Source organism: Sus scrofa, chromosome X (assembly GCF_000003025.6).
Source record: "Sus scrofa isolate TJ Tabasco breed Duroc chromosome X, Sscrofa11.1, whole genome shotgun sequence".
Classification (NCBI taxonomy): Eukaryota; Metazoa; Chordata; class Mammalia; order Artiodactyla; family Suidae; genus Sus; species Sus scrofa.
In genome coordinates, this window is record NC_010461.5 from 13209668 (window position 1) to 13230243 (window position 20576).

Genomic DNA, 20576 nt, shown 5'->3' on the forward strand with positions numbered 1-20576 from the left:
TTGTCGATGGACATTTGGGTTGTTACCATGTCTTGGCTATTGTGAATAGTGCTGCAATGAACTCTCGGGCATATATCTGGATCAAACTTTCCTAAAAAAAGACACATGCACCTGCATGTTCATTGCAGATATTTCTAATAAAGCATTTCAAAGGTGCACTCTCTACGGCGCAGAGGCAGTATGTTCTGAGAACCGTTTTACATGTTCACAAGCTTTCGCTGAGGTTGTTAGGAGACATTGGAGAGCTGATGTGCCTGCCCCCAAGGCTGTAAAGGATGGATGGTGCCTTTATGCCCATGATACCAAATAACAAAAATCTTTTAGGAGTTCCTGTCATGGCGCAGTGGTTAACGAATCTGACTAGGAATCATGAGGTTTTGGGTTCAATCCCTGGCCTCGCTCAGTGGGTTAGGGATCTGGCGTTGCCATGAGCTGTCGTGTAGGCCGACAGCTACAGCTCCGATTAGACCCCTAGCCTGGGAACCTCCATATGCCACAGGAGTGGCCCTAGAAAAGGCAAAAAGACCAAAAATAAAAAAAAAAATCCGTTGTACAAAGAAGTTCATTCTGTCCTTTTTTCAGATTCCACATGTAAGTGATAGCATTTGATGTTGGTGTCTCATTGTATGGCTAACTGCACATAGCATGATAATTTCTAGGTCCATCCATGTTGCTGCAGATGCCGTTATCTCTCTCCTTTTAATGGCTGAGTAATATATGATTGTGTCTCTGTACCACACCTTCTTGATCCACTCCTATGTTGATGGGGATTTAGGTTGTTTTCATGTCTTGGCTATTGTATATAATCGGAATACGTGTGTCTTTTCGAGTCATGGTTTTCTCTGGATAAGATGCCCAGGAGTGGAATTGCTGGATCAAATGGTAGTTCTATTTTCAGCTTTTTTGGGAATCTCCATACTGTTTTCCACAGTGGTTGCACCAATTAACAATCCCACCAACAGTGTACTAGGGTTCCTTTTTCTCCACACCCTCTCCAGCACTTACTGTTTGTGGACTTTTGGATGATGGCCATTCTGGCTGGTGTCAGGTGGCACCTCCTAGTGGTTTTGATTTGCATTTCTCTAATCATGAGTGACGTTGAACATCTTTTCATGTGTTTTTTGGCCATCTGTGTCTGTTTAGTTTTTCTGCCCATTTTTGGATGGGGTTGTTTTTTTGGGTATTGAGCTGCAAGAGGTGTTTACAAATTTTGGAGATGAATCCCTTGTCAGTCGCTTCATTTGCAAATATTTTCTCCCACAAAGTTTCTTTCTTTTTTCCTTCCTTTCATCCTTCCTTCTGCCCTGCAGACGCATGGAGTTCCTGGGCCAGGGATCACATCCCAGCTGCAGTTGCAACCTACGCCACAGCTGCTCAGCTCTGGATCCTTTAACCTGCTGTGCCAGGCTGGAGATGGAGTCTGCATCCTGGCGCTGCAGAGATGACACTGAACCTGTTGTGCCACAGCGGGAACGCTGCAAAGTTTTTTGTTTTGTTGATCTTTTTAGGGCTGAACCCGTGGCATATGGAGATTCCCAGGCTAGGGGTTGAATCAGAGATATTGCCGGCGGCCTACACCACAGCCACAGCAACGCCAGATCTGAACCACATCTGCGACCTACACCACAGCCCATGGCAACACCGGATCCTTAATCCACTGAGCAAGGCCAGGGATGGAACCTGCCACCTCATGGTTCCTAGTCGGATTCGTTTCTGCTGCACCACGTCGGAAACTTCCTTGTTTGTTTGCTTTGAAGCTATTTTTTTGACAAAAGGATGGGGAAAAAGACATAAAGACATGCAAATACTGTAGGTGAAATGTAAAGCTGTAAAAATCTTGCCAAGTGGCAGTTGAGTAATATGGATCAAAAAAATTTTGTGGAGTTCCCGTGGTGGCGCAGTGGTTAACGAATCCGACTAGGAACCATGAGGTTGCGGGTTCGGTCCCTGCCCTTGCTCAGTGGGTTAACGATCCGGTGTTGCCAGTGAGCTGTGGTGAAGGTTGCAGACGCGGCTCAGATCCTGTGTTGCTGTGGTTCTGGCGTAGGCCGGTGGCTACAGCTCCCATTCGACCCCTAGCCTGGGGACCTCCATATGCTGCGGGAACGGCCCAAAGAAATAACAAAAAAAGACCAAAAAAAAAAAAAAAAAGAATTGTGTGTGTGGTTGTCTCTTTAGGGCTGAAGTCGCAGCACGTGGAGTTCCCAGACTAGGGTTGAATCAGAGCTGCTGCTGACAGGCTATATGCCATAGCAACGCCAGATCCGGATCCTTAACCCACTGAGTGAGGCCAGGGATCTAACCCATGTCCTCATGGATACTAGTCGGGTTCATTACCGCTGAAACACAACAGGAACTCCGGATCAAATTTTTTTAATGTGTGGAGCGTTGTCTTGCATTTCCACTCTTGGAATTTATTCTAAGGAAGTAATTGGACAACCACTGTTTTGACTATAAAATAGAAAAATTGGAGGAGTTTCCTGGTGGCTAATTGGGGTTAAGGATCTGGTGTGGTGACTGCTGTGGCACAGGTTCCATCCCTGGCCCCAGAATTTCTGCATGCTGCTGGCACAGCCAAAAAAAAAAAAAAAAAACGGGAAAAAGAAAAATTGGAAACTATCTGCACGCCCTGCGTCAGAATCTTGATGTGAACAAGTGTTGGCTCATCCATACAGTGACATTATAGGCAGATACTTTGAATGACGGACCTCACACACACCAGATGGTCAAAAATTGTAAACGCCTAAAAATAGCAAGAGTTGCTGAGCATATGAAACGAGGAAATGTTGATGTGCTGCCGGCAAGTGTACACTGGTACAACCTCTTTGGGAAAAAATAAAAAATTGGCATCACATAAATGAAAAGTTAAGTATGCACTTCTTTAATCAGCAATTGTCCTAAAGTCTAAAACGATGACTACTCAGGAAGAAAATTACCATTATTTAGTAAAATCGAAGATAAATCAAAGGCTACCTTCTACATGCAACTAGGTGGCAAGTGCAAAAATAACCCTGGGGTTATGCAACCTGGGGGCCTCAGGCTGCACCCAACCCAAAAGTCCATCAACGCATGCTAACAGGTGAAGAGGCTGTGAATGGAGGAGTTCCGATCATGGCACAGCCGAAAGGAATCCGAGTAGGAACCCAGACGTTGCGGGTTTGATCCCTACGCTCCCTTGAGCTTCTGTGTATGTCGCAGACTCTGCTTGGATCTGGCGTGGCTGTGGCCGTGGTGTAGGCCTGGGAACCTCCATATGCAAAAAAAAGCAATTTATGATCATAAATAGAAATTCTATGGATCTCACACAATTTAACCTTTTTTTGGGTCTTTTTGGAAGGTCTAATTGGAGTTACAGCTGCCGGCCTACACCGTAGCCGCCTACACCACAGCCGCACCAGCTCCGAGCTGCGGCTGGAGCCTACACCAATGCTCATGGCGACGCAGGAAATCCAACCTGCAACCTCCTGGCCGGATTCGTTTCCGCCGCGCCACGACGGGAACTCCCCATCAACAAAGAAAAAAAAAAGGCAAACAGGACATCAGTTTACGCACCACTAAATCACAACGAGAAAATAAGAAAAACAAACAGGAGTTCCCGTCGTGGCGCAGTGGTTAACGAATCCGACTAGCAACCATGAGGTTGCGGACTCCATCCCTGCCCTTGCTCAGTGGGTTAACGATCCGGCGTTGCCGTGAGCTGTGGTGTAGGTTGCAGACGCGGCTCGGATCCCGCGTTGCTGTGGCTCTGGCGAAGGTTGGCAGCTGCAGCTCTGAATCGGCTCCTAGCCTGGGAACCTCCATATGCCACGGGAGCGACCCAAGAAGTAGCAACAACAACACCATCAAAACAAAACAGAAAAAAAAAAACACAAGAAAACGAGAACAAAACGCTCAAGTTCTGCTTTTTCACCCACAATTAGCAGCCTTGCCAATGCAAGGCCTCAAAAAATTGAGGCCAAATTCGCGAGCTCCCTCACACAATAATCTTTAGTGAAAACACAAAGCTTATACAGTGTGAAGAGAAGCATGAGTAAGATAACAACACAACGCTGGAGGACCAAATATGTAGCACGCATCACTCCTGGTTCGGTAACGGTGAATGTAAACCCAGGTCAAGCGCTTGCAGCAGCTTTCTCCAGTCAGTTGCATAAAGTCTCATTCTTTCAAATAATGCCTTTAAAGGAAACTACAGCTTTTTAGCTTGAAAATACATTGCATGCCGTGCATTGTGGTTATGCAAATGAAGGCTGAGACCCCGCCCTCGAGATTCCGGGGTTACTCCCTTACCTCCGTGGAATAGCTTGGACCCCGACTCCATCTCTTCTGCTCATCCGGCTTCTGAGTAGGATTTCGTTTGAATAAAGGATTTTGCTTAAGAAAATGATATCGGAGCTCTGCATCTGACTTGAGAAAAGATTCACGGTATAATATCACATGAAATATAAAAGATATAACAATATATTTAATAGTACACTTTTTTCCTTCCCAAAAGAAAGGTGTACGTGTGTTGGGCACGTATATACACAGAAAAATGCTCACACCAAAACTGCTTACACTGAAAGAATAATGAGTGTTGGGCCTTCTTGTCTACGTTTTCAGAAATTTCTGTACTTGACATATGGAGAAAAAATAAGAAAAATCAATAAGATGATTTCATAAGCAAAGATGAAGAAATACCAGACAGGCCCTTTAGCCAACTAAGCAACACAGAAGATAAATTAGAAGGAGGAGTTCCCGTCGTGGCGCAGCAGAAACAAATCCGACTAGGAACCATGAGGTTGCGGGTTCAATCCCTGGCCTTGCTCCGTGGGTTAAGGATCCAGCGTTGGCCTGAGCTGTGGTGTAGGTCGCAGACACGGCTCGGATCCCGCATTGCTCTGGCTCTGGCGTAGGCTGGCAGCTACAGCTCCGATTAGACCCCTAGCCTGGGAACCTCCATATGCCGCACGTGCAGCCCTAAAAGGACAAAAGACAAAAAAAAAAAAAAAAGAAAGAAAGAAAGAAAAAAAGAAATTAGAAGGAAAATAATAACCACAGCAGAAGGACAAAATAAAGAATCAAGGAAGTCAGAATGAATTATTAATTTGATCCAGGGGAAAAAAAAGCAGGCGTGACTAACATAAGGAATGAGAAATGGGGTATAACCAAAGATACAAAAGTGTGGCTAACCAAGCCTGCTCCCTATCCAGCGTCATTTCTCTGCATTCCCAGGGGCAGCAATCTGTTTGCTCAGTTTGGAGGATAAAACTACATTTCCCAGTGTCCCTAGCAGGTGAGACTGGCCAATGAAAAACAAAAGCCTTTAGGCGAACTTCCAGAAAAGCTGAGTCCGCCTCCCTCTTTCCTGTCTCTTGTTCCCTGGAACATGGATGTGACAGCTGGAGCTGCAGGTACCTCCTTGAGACCAAGAAAGAAAAGTCAAAGAATTGCAGATGTCAACTCCCATAGTTGAGGCTCTAAACCAAAGGTCAGTTTAAGAATCCCTGGAGTTTCCGTCGTGGCACAGTGGTTAATGAATCCCACTAGGAACCATGAGGTTGCGGGTTTGGTCCCTGGCCTTGCTCAGTGGGTTGAGGATTCAGCGTTGCCGTGAGCTGTGGTGTAGGTCGCAGACGCGGCTTGGATCCGCGTTGCTGTGGTTGTGGTGTAGGCCGGCGGCTACAGCTCAGATTGGACCCCTAACCTGGGAACCTCCATGTGCCGCGGGAGCAGTCCTAGAAAAAAGGCAAAAAGACAAAAAAAAAAAAAAAAAATTCAAGAATCCGTATTAACTGATGGGTTTAAGTATATTTTATGTCTGTTAAGTATATTATTAAGTATATATATGAAGTATATTATGTCTTTTAAGTATATTTTATGTGAGTGTATTTTATGTCTGTCCATTGCAGTTTTTATCCTTATTATTTTAATTGTCCTACCTTAGGCCAATAGGAGCTTCTTCAAGGAAGTCCCTGAATCCCTTTGACTTAACCTTAGTAAGTTGTCTTTGATAGCTCTTTGCTTTGTGGCGCACACACGCGCGCGCACACACACACGATAACTAGATATTCCATACACATCTTTTATATTTCCTGTCCCAGGCTTGAAATTAGGCGTTTCGGGAGTTCCCGTCGTGGCGCAGTGGTGAACGAATCCGACTAGGAACCATGAGGTTGCGGGTTCGGTCCCTGCCTTTGCTCAGTGGGTTAACGATCCGGCGTTGCCGTGAGCTGTGGTGTAGGTTGCAGACGCGGCTCGGATCCCGCGTTGCTGTGGCTCTGGCGTAGGCCGGTGGCTCCAGCTCCGATTGGACCCCTAGCCTGGGAACCTCCATATGCCGCGGGAGTGGCCCATAGAAATAGCAAAAAGACAAAAAAAAAAAAAAAAAAAAGAAATAAGGCGTTTCTCCAAAGAGCCCTGATTCCTTTCAAAAGAACCAATTATTGGGAGTTCCTGTCGTGGCTCAGTGGTTAACGAATCTGACTAGGAACCATGAGGTTGCGGGTTCGATCTCTGGCCTTGCTCAGTGGGTTAAGGATCCGGCATCCATGAGCTGTGGTGTAGGTCACAGATGTGACTCAGATTCTGCGTTGCTGTGGCTGTGGTGTAGGCTGGCGGCTGTAGCTCCGATTCAAACCCTAGCTTGGGAACCTCCATATATATGCCACAGGTGCAGCTCTAAAAAGCAAAAATAAGAAAAAAGAAAAGAAATAGACCTTTGCTTTTGCTAGCCATCCTCAAAATTCCCTCTGAGCACCAAGTAACTGCTCCCTTCCTCCCTGGAAGACTTTAAAAAAAAATTTTTTTTTAGTATAGTTGATTTATAATGTTCTGTCAATTTCTGCTGTACAGCAAGTGACCCGGTCACACATATGTATAAATTCTTTTTCTCATATTGTCATTATCATGTTCTGTCGCAGTGACTGGATATAGTTCCCTATGCTATACAGCAGTATCTCATTGCTTGTCTATTCTAAAGGTAATAGTTTATATCTACGAACCCAGACTCCTCATCCATCCCACTCCCTTCCCGCCTCACTCTTGGCAACCACCAGTCTGTTCTCCATGTCTGTGAGTCTGTTTCTGTTTTGTAGATAGGTTCATTTTTGCCATATTTTAGATTCCACATATAAGTGATATCATATGGTATTTGTCTCTTTCTGGCTTGACTTAATATGAGAATCTCTAGTTGCATCCATGTTGCAGCAAATGACATTTTTTTATGGCTGAGTGGTATTCCATTGTGTACATGTACCACATCTTCTTAATCCATTCATCTCTTGATGGACATTTGGGTTGTTTCCATGTCTTGGCTGTTGTGAACAGTGCTGTGATAAACATGCGGGTGCGTGTGTCTCTTTCAAGGAAAGTTTTATCCGGATATATGCCCAAGAGTGGGGTTGCTGGGTCATATGGTAGTTCTCTATTTAGTTTCCTGAGGAACCTCCATTCTGTTCTCCATAGTGGTTGTACCAATTTCCATTCCCACCAACAGTGCAGGAGGGTCCCCTCTTCTCCACACCCTCTCCAGCATGTGTTATTTGTTTACTTGTTAATGATGGCCATTCCGACTGCTGTGAGGTGGTACCTCACTGTAGTTTTGATTTGCATTTCTCTAGTAGTTAGTGATGTTGAGCATCTTTTCATGTGCCTGCTGGCCATCCATATGTCTTCTTTGGAGAAATGTCTCTTTACATCTTTTGCTCATTTTCCATTGGGTTTTTTTTTTTTTTTTTTTTCTGCTGTTGAGTTGTATGAGTTGTTTGTATATTTTGGAGATGAAGCCTTATTGGTTGCATCCTTTGAAACTATATTCTCCCATTCCAAAGGTTGTCTTTTCTTTTTTTGTTTTGAGTTTTTTTTTTTTGTGTGTGTGTGTGTGTGTGTGTGTGCGCGCGCACGTGTTTAGGGCCACACATGCAGCATATGGCGGTTCTCAGGCCAGGGGTCTAATCAGAGCTACAGCTGCCAGCCTACACCACAGCCACTGCCACACCAGATCCGAGCCGTGTCTGCAACCTACACCACAGCTGGCGGCAACTCTGGATCCTTAACACTGAGGGAGGCCAGGGATCGAACCCGAGTCCTCATGGATCCTAGCTGAGTTTGGTACCGCTGTGCCACAACGGGAACTCTCAATCTCGATTAGTTTTGATCACATCCACACAAGTTTAGGTGGTGGCTGTTCTCAAAATCAGGAGACATGGGTGGTTTCTCCCAGCGGCCCTTGGGAGCTGTTGATATTCGGTGCCTGGCTCATCCATTCACTGGGGGGTTGCGAAATCACCCTTTTCTATTACTAAATGGTTAAAATGGTAAATTTCATGTTATGTATATTTTACCATATAAAAAACCTGAAAAAGGAGTTCCCGTCGTGGCGCAGTGGTTAACGAATCCGACTAGGAACCATGAGGTTGCGGGTTCGATCCCTGGCCTCGCTCAGTGGGTTAACGATCCGGTGTTGCCGTGAGCTGTAGTGTAGGTCGCAGACGCGGCTCAGATCCTGCGTTGCTGTGGCTCTGGCGTAGGCTGGTGGCTACGGTTCCGATTAGACCCCTAGCCTGGGAACCTCCATATGCTTCGGGAGTGGCCCAAGAAATAGCAAAAAGACAAAAAAAAAACCAAAAAACCTGAAAAAAATGCATGTTCAGGGATGTGTGCTGGCCATCGGTGTTATGTGGAAAACAAAACTGGAAAGGCAAACAGTATGGTGTTGATGATTCTATCTTGGTGGTAAATTACAGGCAATGATTTTTTTTTTAATTAATAATATTCATTTACTTACTCATTCAGCAAATATTTTTTTTTTCCCACTGTACAGCAAGGGGGTCAGGTTATCCTTACATGTATACATTACAATTACAGTTTTTCCCCCCAGGCAATGATTTTTAACTCTTTATATCTGTCTGAAATGTTTTCACTTAGTATATATACTTTTAGGACGTAAAACAGCAATAAGGTAATTTCATTACAGATCAAAAAGAGTAAAGAACAAAATAAAAAAGATAACAGAAATAAATGAATAAAAACCAAGATTGGGGTCAATGGAACATTGATGCAGAAAGAAAAGAGAACGTTTAATAATATTAGGAATGGGGAGTTCCCGTCGTGGCGCAGTGGTTAACGAATCCGACTAGGAACAATGAGGTTTCGGGTTTGGTCCCTGCCCTTGCTCAGTGGGTTAACGATCCGGCGTTGCCGTGAGCTGTGGTGTAGGTCGCAGATGCTGCTCGGATCCCGCGTTGCTGTGGCTCTGGCGTAGGCCGGTGGCTACAGCTCCGATTGGACCCCTAGCCTGGGAACCTCCATATGCCGCAGGAGCGGCCCAAGAAATAGCAACAACAACAACAACAAAAAGACAAAAGACAAAAAAAAAAATATATATTAGGAATGAAGGGGAGTTCCCGTCATGGTTCAGCAGTTAACGCACCCGACTCGGGTTCAATCCCCGGCCTCGCTCAGTGGATTAAGGATCTACCGTTGCTGTGGCTGTGGTGTAGGCCAGTGGCTATAGCTCGGATTGGATCCCTAGCCTGGGAACCTCCATATGCCACAGGTGCGGCCCTAAAAAGACTAATAATAATAATAATAATAATAGGAATGAAGGCGTTCCCTGGTGGATCAGCAAGTTAAAGATCTGGCGTTGTCATGGCTGTGGCTTGGGGGTCACTGCTGCGGCTCAGTTTCAATCCTTGTCCCAGGAACTTTCACATGCCTCAGGTGCTGCTAAACAAAGGGATAATAATTGGAATGATAAAGTGTTATAGTCACTGCCATATGCCTTTCCTCATGAATGATACTTTACAAATTCTATACATGTGTGTATGTGTGTGTGTGTACATTATGCTAAGTGAAAGAAGCCTCCCATAAAGGTTGTATGTTTCGTGATTGCACTTGTATAAAATATGCGGACAAAACAAAGATTGGTAATTGGGTGAGGAAGGAATGTGGACGAATTGCTTAAAAAGTAAGCGGTTTTATTTATTTATTTACAATTTATTTTTTTTAACAGCTGACGGGTTTTATTTTGGAACAGTGGCAATGCTTTGGAACTAAATAGAGATGGTGGTTACTCAGCATCGTGAATGTACCAAATACTACCGAATTGCTCATTTTGAAATGACTAACTTCAGCGTTCCCATCGTGGCACAGTGGAAACGAATCTGCCTAGCATCCATGAGGAGGCAGGTTCAATCCCTGGCCTTGCTCCGTGGGTTAAGAATCCGGCATTGCCGTGAGCTGTGGTGTAGGTCGCAGACATGGCTCGGATCCCGCGTTGCTGTGGCTGTGGTGTAGGCCACTGGCTACAGCTCTGATTCGACCCCTGGCCCGGGAAACTCCATATGCCACGGGGCTAGCCCTAAAAAAATTAATAAACAAAATTAAAAAAAAGAAAATGACTAACTTTAGAAAGTTCCCTTGTGATACAGTGGTTTAGGGATCTGGCATTGCTGGAGCTGTGGTGCAGGTTGCAACTGCCGTACGGGTTTGATCCACATGCTGCAGGTGTAGCCTTCAAAAGAAAAAAATAAAAAATTAGGAGTTCCTGTCGTGGCGCAGTGGTTAACGAATCCGACTAGGAACCATGAGGTTGCGGGTTCGGTCCCTGCCCTTGCTCAGTGGGTTAACGATCCGGCGTTGCCGTGAGCTGTGGTGTAGGTTGCAGACGCGGCTCGGATCCCGCGTTGCTGTGGCTCTGGCGTAGGCTGGTGGCTACAGCTCCGATTCAACCCCTAGCCTGGGAACCTCCATATGCCGTGGGAGTGGCCCAAGAAATAGCAAAAAGACAAAAAAAAAAAAAAAAAAAAAATTAAATAGCTAACTTCATGTATGTGACTTTCACCTCAACAAATTAAAAAATATAGCATATGATATTAGATATATATGTACACTTTATACATTCTTGAAACAACAGGGTAAATTTGAAAATGGACTGGATATTGGATGATGTTAAGAAATTATTGTTGGAGTTCCCTTGTGGCTCAGTGGGTTAAGGACCCACTCTCGTCTCTGTGAGGATGTGGGTTCGATCCCTGGTCTTGTTCAGTGGGTTAAGGATCTGGCATTGCTGCAAGCTGCAGCTTAGGTCACAGATGCATCTCAGATCTGGTGGTGCTGTGGCTGTGTTATAGGCCTGCAGGTGCAGCTTTGATTCAACCCTTGGCCCAGAAACTTCATATGCTACAGGTGTGGCTGCAAAGAAAGGAAAAAGATAAATTATTGTTAGGTAGACTTCTCCGTGGCACAGGGGGCTAAGGATCCCGTGTTGTCACTGCAGCAGCTCAGGTCGCTGCTTTGGCACAGGTTTGATCCCTGGCCTGGGAACTTCCATATGCTGCAGGCACAGCTGAAAAAAAAATATTGTTAGAAATTTCACATTGATAATGACACTGTAGGTATATTCCTCTGCCATTCGGGCCACTGACACCGAAAAAGCCCGGCCAAGACCCCAACCAGTCAGAAGCTGAGCCCCTGTGGTCATTACACTTTCGTCTGGAGCTTCCCCCGCCCTGCTTTCTGTTGGCCACCCGCCCCCTCCTTTTAGTTCCTGCCACTGCGGGGCACTAGAGGGCAGGCGGGAGTCCAAAGGGGACTTGATTCTGGCTTTTGCCAACAACAGCAGCCCCCTTCTCCTGGCTCTAATTGGTTTCAGTGGTTGCAATTGATTGCCTTTCGCAGCTTTTCCCCAGAACCTAACTCACCTTGCCCTCTGAGACCTTGGCATCGACAGCGCCCCCTCTTCAGAGGTCTGGGCCCCTCCTCCAAATTTTGCAGTCTTTTTTTTTCCCCTCTTTCTTTTCTTTTCTTTTTTTCTGTGTGTGTGTGTGTGTGTGTGTGTGTGTGTGTGTGTGTTGGTGTTTTCTTTCTTTTCTTTTGGCCATGCCTGCTGCATGCAGAAGTTCCAAGGCCAGGGATCAAACCCGAGACACAGCAGGGACAATGCTGGTTCCTTAACCTGCTGAGCCACCAGAGAATTCCTTTTCTTTTTTCTAATTAAAATGTTTTTTTTTAAATTGAAGTATGGTTTATTTACAATGTTCTGTTAATTTCAGGTGTACAGCAAAATAATTCAGTTATACATATATATGAATTCTTTTTTTATTCTTTTCCATTACAGGCTATTCCAACATATCGAATATAGTTCTCTGTGCTATAGTTCTCTTTTTTGTCAGTCAGTAATAATAACCTCTTTCTTTTTTTCCCTCCAGTTCTAGAAGCCATAGCTGTTTTTAGCACCTGCTACCTTAGTGTTCCCTTTTTGTCTTTTCAGCTCTCCAATACATGAGTTAGCCATTCTTTATTATTATTTTTTATTTGTTTGTCTTTTTAGGGCCGCACTCGTGGCATACGGAAGTTCCCAGGGTCTAACCAGAGCTGTAGCTGCCGGCCTACACCACAGCCACAACAACATGGGATCCAATCCAAGTACATCACAGTTCATGGCAACACAGGATCCTTAAACCACTGAGCGAGGCCAGGAATCGAACCTCCAACCTCATGGATACTAGTCAGATTCTTTTTCGGTGAGCCACTGCAGGATCTCCTATTTTTTATTTTTTGCTTTTTTTTAGGGCTGCACCCCTGGCATATGGAAGTTTCCAGGCTAGGGGTTGAATCATAGCTGCACCTGCCGGTCTGTGTCACAGTTACGACATTGGCGAGCGACACCACAGCTCACAGCAATGCCTTATCCTTAACCTGCTGAGCAAGGCCAGGGATCAAACCCATGTCCTCATGGATCCTAGCTGTGTTCATTACCACTGAGTCATGACAGGAACTCCTATTTTTTAATTTGTTTAAAAAGTTGTTTATTATAGTTAATTTATGATGTTCTGTCAATTTCTGCTATACTGCAAAGTGACCCAGTCATACATATATATTCATTCTTTTTTTTTTTTTGTCTTTTTGTTGTTGTTGTTGTTGTTGTTGTTGTTGTTGTTGCTGCTGCTATTTCTTGGGCCGCTCCCGCGGCATGTGGAGGTTCCCAGGCTAGGGGTCGAATCGGAGATGTAGCCTCCGGCCTACGCCAGAGCCACAGCAACGCGGGATCCGAGCCGCATCTGCAACCTACACCACAGCTCACGGCAACGCCGGATCGTTAACCCACTGAGCAAGGGCAGGGACCGAACCCGCAACCTCATGGTTCCTAGTCGGATTCGTTAACCACTGCGCCACGACGGGAACTCCTCTTTCTCTTTTTATTTCAAATGATTGTTTTTCCATTATAGCTGGTTTACAGTGTCCTGTCAATTTTCTACTGTACAGCAAGGTGACCCAGTCACACATACATGTATACATTCTTTTTCTCACCTTATCATGCTCCACCACAAGTGACCAGACAGTTCCCAGTGCTACACAGCAGGATCCCATTGCTTATCCATTCCAAAGGCAATAGTTTGCATCTATTAACCCCAGATTCCCAGGCCATCCCACTCCCTCTCCCTCCCCCTTGGCAACCACAAGTCTGTTCTCCAAGTCCATGATTTTCTTTTGTGTGGAAAAGTTCAAAGGTTCCTTTGTGCTGTATATTAGATTCCAGATATAAGTGATATCATATGGTATTTGTCTTTCTCTTTGTGACTTCACTTAGGATGAGAGTCTCTAGTTCCATCCCTATTGCTGCAAATGGCATTTTGTTCTTTTTGATGGCTGAGTGGTATTCCATTGTGTATATACACCACATCTTCTTAAGCCATTCATCTCTTGATGGACATTTGGGTTGTTTCCGTGTGTTGGCTATTGTGAATAGTGCTGCAATGAACATGCGGGTACATGTATCTTTTTGAACGAAAGTTTTGTTTGGATATATGCCCAGGAACGGGCTTGCTGGGTCATATGGTAGTTCTATATTTAGTTTTCTTTCTTTTTTTTTTGGTCTTTTGTCTTTTTAGGGCCACACCCGTGGCATATGGAAGTTCCCAGGCTAGGGGTCTAATTGGAGCTGTTGCTACCAGCCACAGCCATAGCCACAGCAACGCCAGATCCCAGCCATGTCTGTGACTTAGCTCACAGCAATGCCGGATCCTTAACCCACTGATCGAGGCCAGGGATCAAACCTGCGTCCTCATGGATGCTAGTCAGATTCATTTCCACTGAGCCATGATGAGAATTCCTATATTTAGTTTTCTGAGGAACCTCCATACTGTTCTCCATAGTGGTTGTACCAGTTTCCATTCCCACCGACAGTGCAAGAGGGTCCCCTCTTCTCCCCACCCTCTCCAGCATTTGTTACTGGTGGACTTATCAATGATGGCCATTCTGACTGGTGTGAGGTGGTACCTTGTAGTAGTTTTGATTTGCATTTCTCTAATAATCAGGGATGTTGAGCATTTTTTCATGTGCTTGTTGGCCATCTGTACATCTTCTTTGGAGAAATGTCTATTCAGGTTTTTGCCCATTTTTCCATTGGGTTGTTGGCTTTTTTGTTGTTGAGTTGTATAAATTGTTTGTATATTTTAGAGATTAATCCCTTGTCCGCTGCATCATTTGAAACTATTTTCTCCCATTCTGTAAGATGTCTTTTTGTTTTTTTTTATGGTTTCCTTTGCTGTACAAAAGCTTGTCAATTTGATTAGGTCCCACTGGTTTATTTTTGCTTCTATTTCCGTTGCCTTGGGAGACTGACCTGAGAAAACGTTCCTAAGGTTGATGTCAGAGAATGTTTTGCCTCTGTCCTGTTCCAGGAGTTTGACGGTGTCTTGTCTTATGTTTAAGTCTTTAAGCCCTTTTGAGTTTATTTTCGTGCATGGTGTGAGGGTGCGTTCCAGTTTCATTGATTTACATGCAGCTGTCCAGGTCTCCCAGCACCCCTTGCCGAACAGACTGTCTTTTCCCCATTTTATATTCTTGCTTCCTTTGTCGAAGATTAATTGACTGTGGGTGTCTGGGTCACTCTTTTTCTCATATTAGCCCGTCTTTATGTTAAATTTAGTCTGTGAAAATAAATTTTATTTCTGTCTTTTGACAGGATATGACTGATGCATCAACTGTGGACAGTTATTCATTATATTTTCTGTGTAGCTTATGGCATGTCTGAAATATTTCATTCTAATGCTTCATTTTGCTGTTTTAATTAGCAACCCCAAAATATAAGGTGGCTGAGAATAATACATGCCATGTAGGGGTATTTTAACACCTAAATAAGGGAAAGATACACTACATTCGTGGATGGGAATCTACATTCATATCACTAAAGATGCCAATCTTCAAATTAGAGCTTGGAAGGGAGCCTGGAACCTGTATTTTCCCGTCCCAGGAGAATTTGAAACTGTGGCTTTCAGACCAACTTTGGAAAACACAGGAGAGCAAGGATAATATTTCAAGTCAGAAATATTTTCTCAGAGTTTCTGTCGTGGCACAGTAGTTAACGAACCTGACTAGTATCCATGATAACTCGGATTCGATCCCTGGCCTCGCTCAGTGGGTTAAGGATCTGGTGTTGCCATGAGCTGTGGTATAAGTCGCAGACACGGCTCGGATCCTGTATTGCTGTGGCTGTGGTGTAGGCCGGCAGCTACAGCTCTGATTGGACCCCTAGCCTGGGAACCTCCATATGGCACAGGTGCAGCCCTAAAAAGACAAAGGACCAAAAAAAAAAAAAAAAGAAAAGAAAGAAAGAAAGAAAGAAAGAAAACGAAATATCTTCTCAAGGAAAACTTGACATTTTATATAGTGATTTTAAACAGAACCTAACCCCACAGGTATTTTGTATTTTTCTTTACTGTTGTCTTTACACGTAACTATAGTTTCCATTTCCTTGAAAGTCTGTAATTCTGGCTGAGAATTTGCAGAAATAAATCAGAACAAAATTCGTGAAGCCTAAATATGCAATATACTTATTTGAATTTTTGAAATGCATCTCCTCTCTCCCAATATTTCATACCTGTCAAAAGTCTGAAGTGTCCTCCTCCTGCTGGAGCTGGCACCCCCGTGAGTGCCAAACTAATCGTATACTCTACAGCCTGCCATCAATAGGCTTGAGCAAGCTGGGTATAAATTATCATTATTTTTTAAATCTTACAGTGTCTGCCAGAAATGTGGACGTGTATAGAAAAGTCGAAATCAGCCAAATTCCTACAAAGGACCAGAATGAAAGTGAGCGCAGAGGGATGGCAACACTGTGTATGTCTGTGTGTTGTGTTAAATTAAGGGCTTGCAGTGGCCTGCCTCAGGGTTTCACACACCAGGGGTTAGATGGCTGTCATAATCAGAGGGTCCATATTCCATATTCCAGATTCTTGCTATTACAAATGCGTCTGTTAGTCACAGCCAAACAAGAGCAGAAGCTTGGCTAAGTAGAGAAATGAAGGTTAGAAATGGGTTTTCATTGGTGAAATTAGTAGCTTGTTGGCCAGTGTGAGAGGTGTCGGAAATGGACTCACCACGGTGAAATTAACAATATTCAAGACACGTGCGCGCTGCTTGAAATTTCTGAGCGTCTCCTCACACTTTCATTGACAAGCTACAAGAACCTAGAAACCTGAAGCGTGTTCCCTTAGACGAAATGCTACAGATCAAAACCTCTAAATGATGCTATGTCCAGCTCTGAACTCTGTGGGTGCCATTTTCCTGATATTGGCTATTATGAAGCCCAACAGAGTCCTGCCTCTGTAATTGTGGTAAGCTGGCCTCTGAATAGGACAGAGAGCTGAAGGCATCAATGAGCTTACTGCTTTGAAGAATTTTCTGCCTCAGGCTGCTGGCAGTTTTACCAAGCATCTGCATAAGGGGGCCCACATTCAGGTACACGCATAGTCTTTAGGAAGGTTGGGGTTGAGAGAATACCAACCCCCCCCACAACCGCTGGCAAGGAGCTCTTTGTCTTGTGACTTTCACCTTTCTGGCAGGTACAGTTCTTAAAAGAGTCAATAACTCCCTGAGCGAACCTGAGAAAAATTAAGGCAGACAGAACATAGGATGTCTCCTAAGGATTTGGAAATAAAAGAAATGATAGCCCTTGAAGACCTAAAATAAAAAACTACAGATCCCAGCAGAGATAAGCGTATTGCTTTACAAAGCCTTGGGCTAAGGCTAGACAGAAACCGCTTTGAAGGCATTTGAGATAAGATTCTAAACAAAGAATGGGTCTCTCAAAAATCAGGCTAGTCTGCGGAATTCCCATCGGGGTTCAGTGGTTAATGAATCTGACTAGGAACCGTGAGGTGGCGGGTATCGATCCCTGCCCTCGCTCAGTGGGTTAAGGATCCAGTGTTGACCTGACCGCAGGGGTGTAGATCACAGATGCGGCGCAGATCCGGAGTTGTTGTGGCTGTGGCCTGTTTAGGCCAGCGGCTACAGCTCTGATTGGACCCCTGGCCTGAGAACCTCCGTATGCCCAGGGTGGGGCCCCAGAAAAGACAAAAAAAAAAAAAAAAAAAAAAAAAAAAATCAGGCTAGTATGACCCAAGAAAGAAGAGAGTGATCTGAGACCCAGAGAGCCAGGCAGAAACTAGTCTTTCTCTCCCCAGCTTTGGAAACTACAAATCCTTGCTGCTGCTAAGCTGTCTTCCTTAAAAGCCAATCACTAAGCCTAGGGACATGCAAGAAAAGGGGAATCAGATTCCTTTTTTTGAAGGGAGAAGGATCGAAAAACTTGTGGACAGATTTAAAACACACCGTTGCCTCCAGTGAAGACATTATAAGAAGCAGATTGAAATTGATATTTCTCCTGGGAGCAGTAATAGCCATGTTTCTCTTAAGCACTCAGTTTAGGTTTAATATTTTGTAATGTTGTGAATCACTGTGTAAATTGTGTTTTCTTCTTTTCTCAGCTGTCAAGAAGCTTAAAATAAAAATTTCGCTCATGTTCAGCTTGTGGACAAGACCTCACGGTGTGTGTTTTATGGGCTGAACTCACCCATGACGTCATCTTATTTTTCCCCCATCCTTCTTTCACTTTCACTTTCTTCTCATTTCTCTATTTTTTTGTGTATAAACGAATGATGTGATATGTACCTACGCGATATGTATATCATGGCATATTGTGTCTATTTTACAAGCCTTCCAAATACCTTTGAAATAAGAATGTATATAAAAAATACAGTTAGGTATTTTTCATTTCTCTGAAGACTTGAGGTCACTTGCATAGTCCTTTTGTTTTCTTTGTTTTCTTTTTTGGCCATACGTACCCTTGGCATGTGGAAATTCTCGGGATTGAACCTGAGCCATAGCAGCAACCTGAGTCACAGCAGTGACAACTGCAGGTCCTCAACCCACTGAGCCACCAGGGAACTCCCTAAATGGATTTTTTTTTTTTTTCTTTTTAAAGCTCACTGTGCTATGTATATTTTCTAGGTCAATTTAAAAAAATGTTTAACATTTTTAGTAGCTGCATGGTGTTCTATGGTACCATAATTTAACTACAGTGCATTTTGACATCTAGTTCTCTGGATGTGTTAGAATCATTACCGATAGACTTATTCTGCATCTCTCTGGGACTTTTGCCTTTAAAAAGGTGAGGAGTGGTGGTTGAGGCCATGAGCTTTATACACAGTCTGGGTAAGATTCATTATCTACTACTCTAGTTTTGAAATCTCAAAACTGGACTGAGGAAGTTCCCTTGTGGTTCAGTGGATTAAGGATCCCACATTGTCACTGCAGCACCCCAGGTCACGGCATCCAGCCCAGGTTCGATCCCTGGCCCAAGAACTTCTGCATGCTTCAGGAGCAACCAAAAAAACAACAAAAAAAGCTGGACTGAGGTGTTCTGCCAGTGAAATAAAATAATGGTACTTCTCCCCAAATGTACAGAAATAATTAAAATTAATAGAAGTAATTAACCCAATATTGGAATCTACTCTCAAATAAGTTATTAAATTTGTGGTGCCTGCTACCACTGTTTTGTATTCTTTATTTTAAAAAATGGCATAGGAGGAGTTCCCCTGTGGCTCAGGGGTAAGGAACCCTACTAGTATCCATGAGCACTCCGGTTCCATCCCTGGCCTCGCTCAGTGGGCTAGGAATCCTGTGTTGCCATGAGCTGTGGTGTAGGTCACAGATATGGCTGGGATCCTGCGTTGCTGTGGCAGTGGTGTAGGCCAGCAGCTCTGATTTGACCCCTAGCCTGGGAAAGAAAAAAAAAGAAAGAAAAAAAAAGGCATAGGATTTACAAAAATTTTCATAATGAGTTATTTAAGGCAACATGTCAGGATTTCACGATGGTCTGTGACTATCAGAAACTCGGTCATTGGAACTCTGGTTCCATCAGATGTAAATGGGGAGTATTTCTGAGGATGGGGTATTTTCTCCATCTTTGCCCCAGTCACGTCAAGGAAAAAAAGAATCGCTTCAGCTAACCGAGTTAATTAAATTTCAGTGACGAAACGAGTGGTGAAGAAAGCAGGGTACGTTCAATGTGTATTAACCGCCAACTAAGGGGGGAGAAATGTGCTAGAAGCCGGGCAGTTCAGCCAAGATGAATACGACGCAGCCCCCACCCCGCAGGGCCTCAGGTCCAATAAACGATGCTGAGTGCTCAGTGGAGGGGAAGGAGTCGCGACAGGTGTTGGGGCCAGAAACTGTCAAATTACTGAGCAATTACAACTCTCCCACCTTGAAGCAATTACAACTTGCCCCCATCCCCCAATCATTCAGGCTCACTTCCGAAGAAAAGCAAGAAAAACAAAAGCACATCAATGTGCCTCCAATCCCGCTCCCTCGCAAACACTGAAATACTTCTAAACTTTTCCCCTAGGATAATACAGAGTACCTTCCGGTACAGGTACATCGCCCCTAAAAAACTACAAGTCCCAGGAAGCTGCATGCTCAGCACGGCAGAGTCTCTCCCCATCTCAAAACGCTGAATGACGCTCCAATCCTGATCCGGGCCTGAGAGCCGTGGCCGCGCAGCCTGCCGGGACTTGTAGTCCGTCCTAGAGTCCCTTTTTTCGTTCGCGCAGACTCGCGCGGCCTCCGTTCGCCCTTCGGCCCTGCAGAAGCCCGGCCCAGGCTCCAATGTTCCCCACCCCCATTCTGCTCAGTCCCCTCGGGGGCCAACCTCCTCCGGTCACGTGAGGAGTCCTGCAAACGGCGGTTGGCGGAGGGGTTCAGGGGCGGGGAGCGAGGCCCTGCGAGGTTCCGTGCCCCTTGTCGGGCCGCTTGTTTGGCTGCTGCCGTCACCTCATGGCGACGCGGGTAGAAGAGGCAGCGCGGGGAAGAGGCGGCGGCGTCGAGGAGGCGATTGAGGCCGGACGGGGCGGACGGCGACGCAGCCCGCGGCAGAAAGTCAGTCTGGGGGGCGCCCGCCTTGTTGCCGGGTCGGGGGAGTGCTGGGGCTAGCGAACTGGGGTCCACCTCTTCACACTCGCGGGTTACCTCTAGCCACGGGACGAACATCCGGCCCTCTTCCCTCTCGGGGGTGACGGCAGTGGGAGCAGGTGGGAGGAGTGGGACCAGGATGGATGTGGGAGGGGGCCATGGTTGGGGTTTGGAGGCGCGCGCGCGCGGCGGAGGCGGGAGGAGGGCAGGGGGGCGAAGCCTGGTGGGAGGGGGAAGGGGTGTTTGGCGGGGGCGCGCCAGGTGTGACAGCCACGTGCGGCCGGCGCCGCGGGGCCCCGGGCGCCAGGTGTTCCCGCTCCCAGCCGCCGCCCTCCACATGC

At 45.3% G+C, this 20576-nt stretch overlaps 1 protein-coding gene across 2 annotated transcripts in view; it reads left to right on the forward strand.

Annotated features, from left to right (window-relative positions):
* The window catches only part of TXLNG (taxilin gamma), a 62692-nt gene continuing 62128 nt past the window's right edge, over nucleotides 20013–20576 (forward strand). For both annotated transcript variants that reach the window (XM_013985941.2, XM_003134955.6), the window contains exon 1: nucleotides 20013–20202. In XM_013985941.2, the coding sequence (XP_013841395.1) occupies nucleotides 20101–20202 (102 nt within the window). In that variant the 5' untranslated portion in view covers nucleotides 20013–20100. The remainder of the gene's footprint in view (nucleotides 20203–20576) is intronic.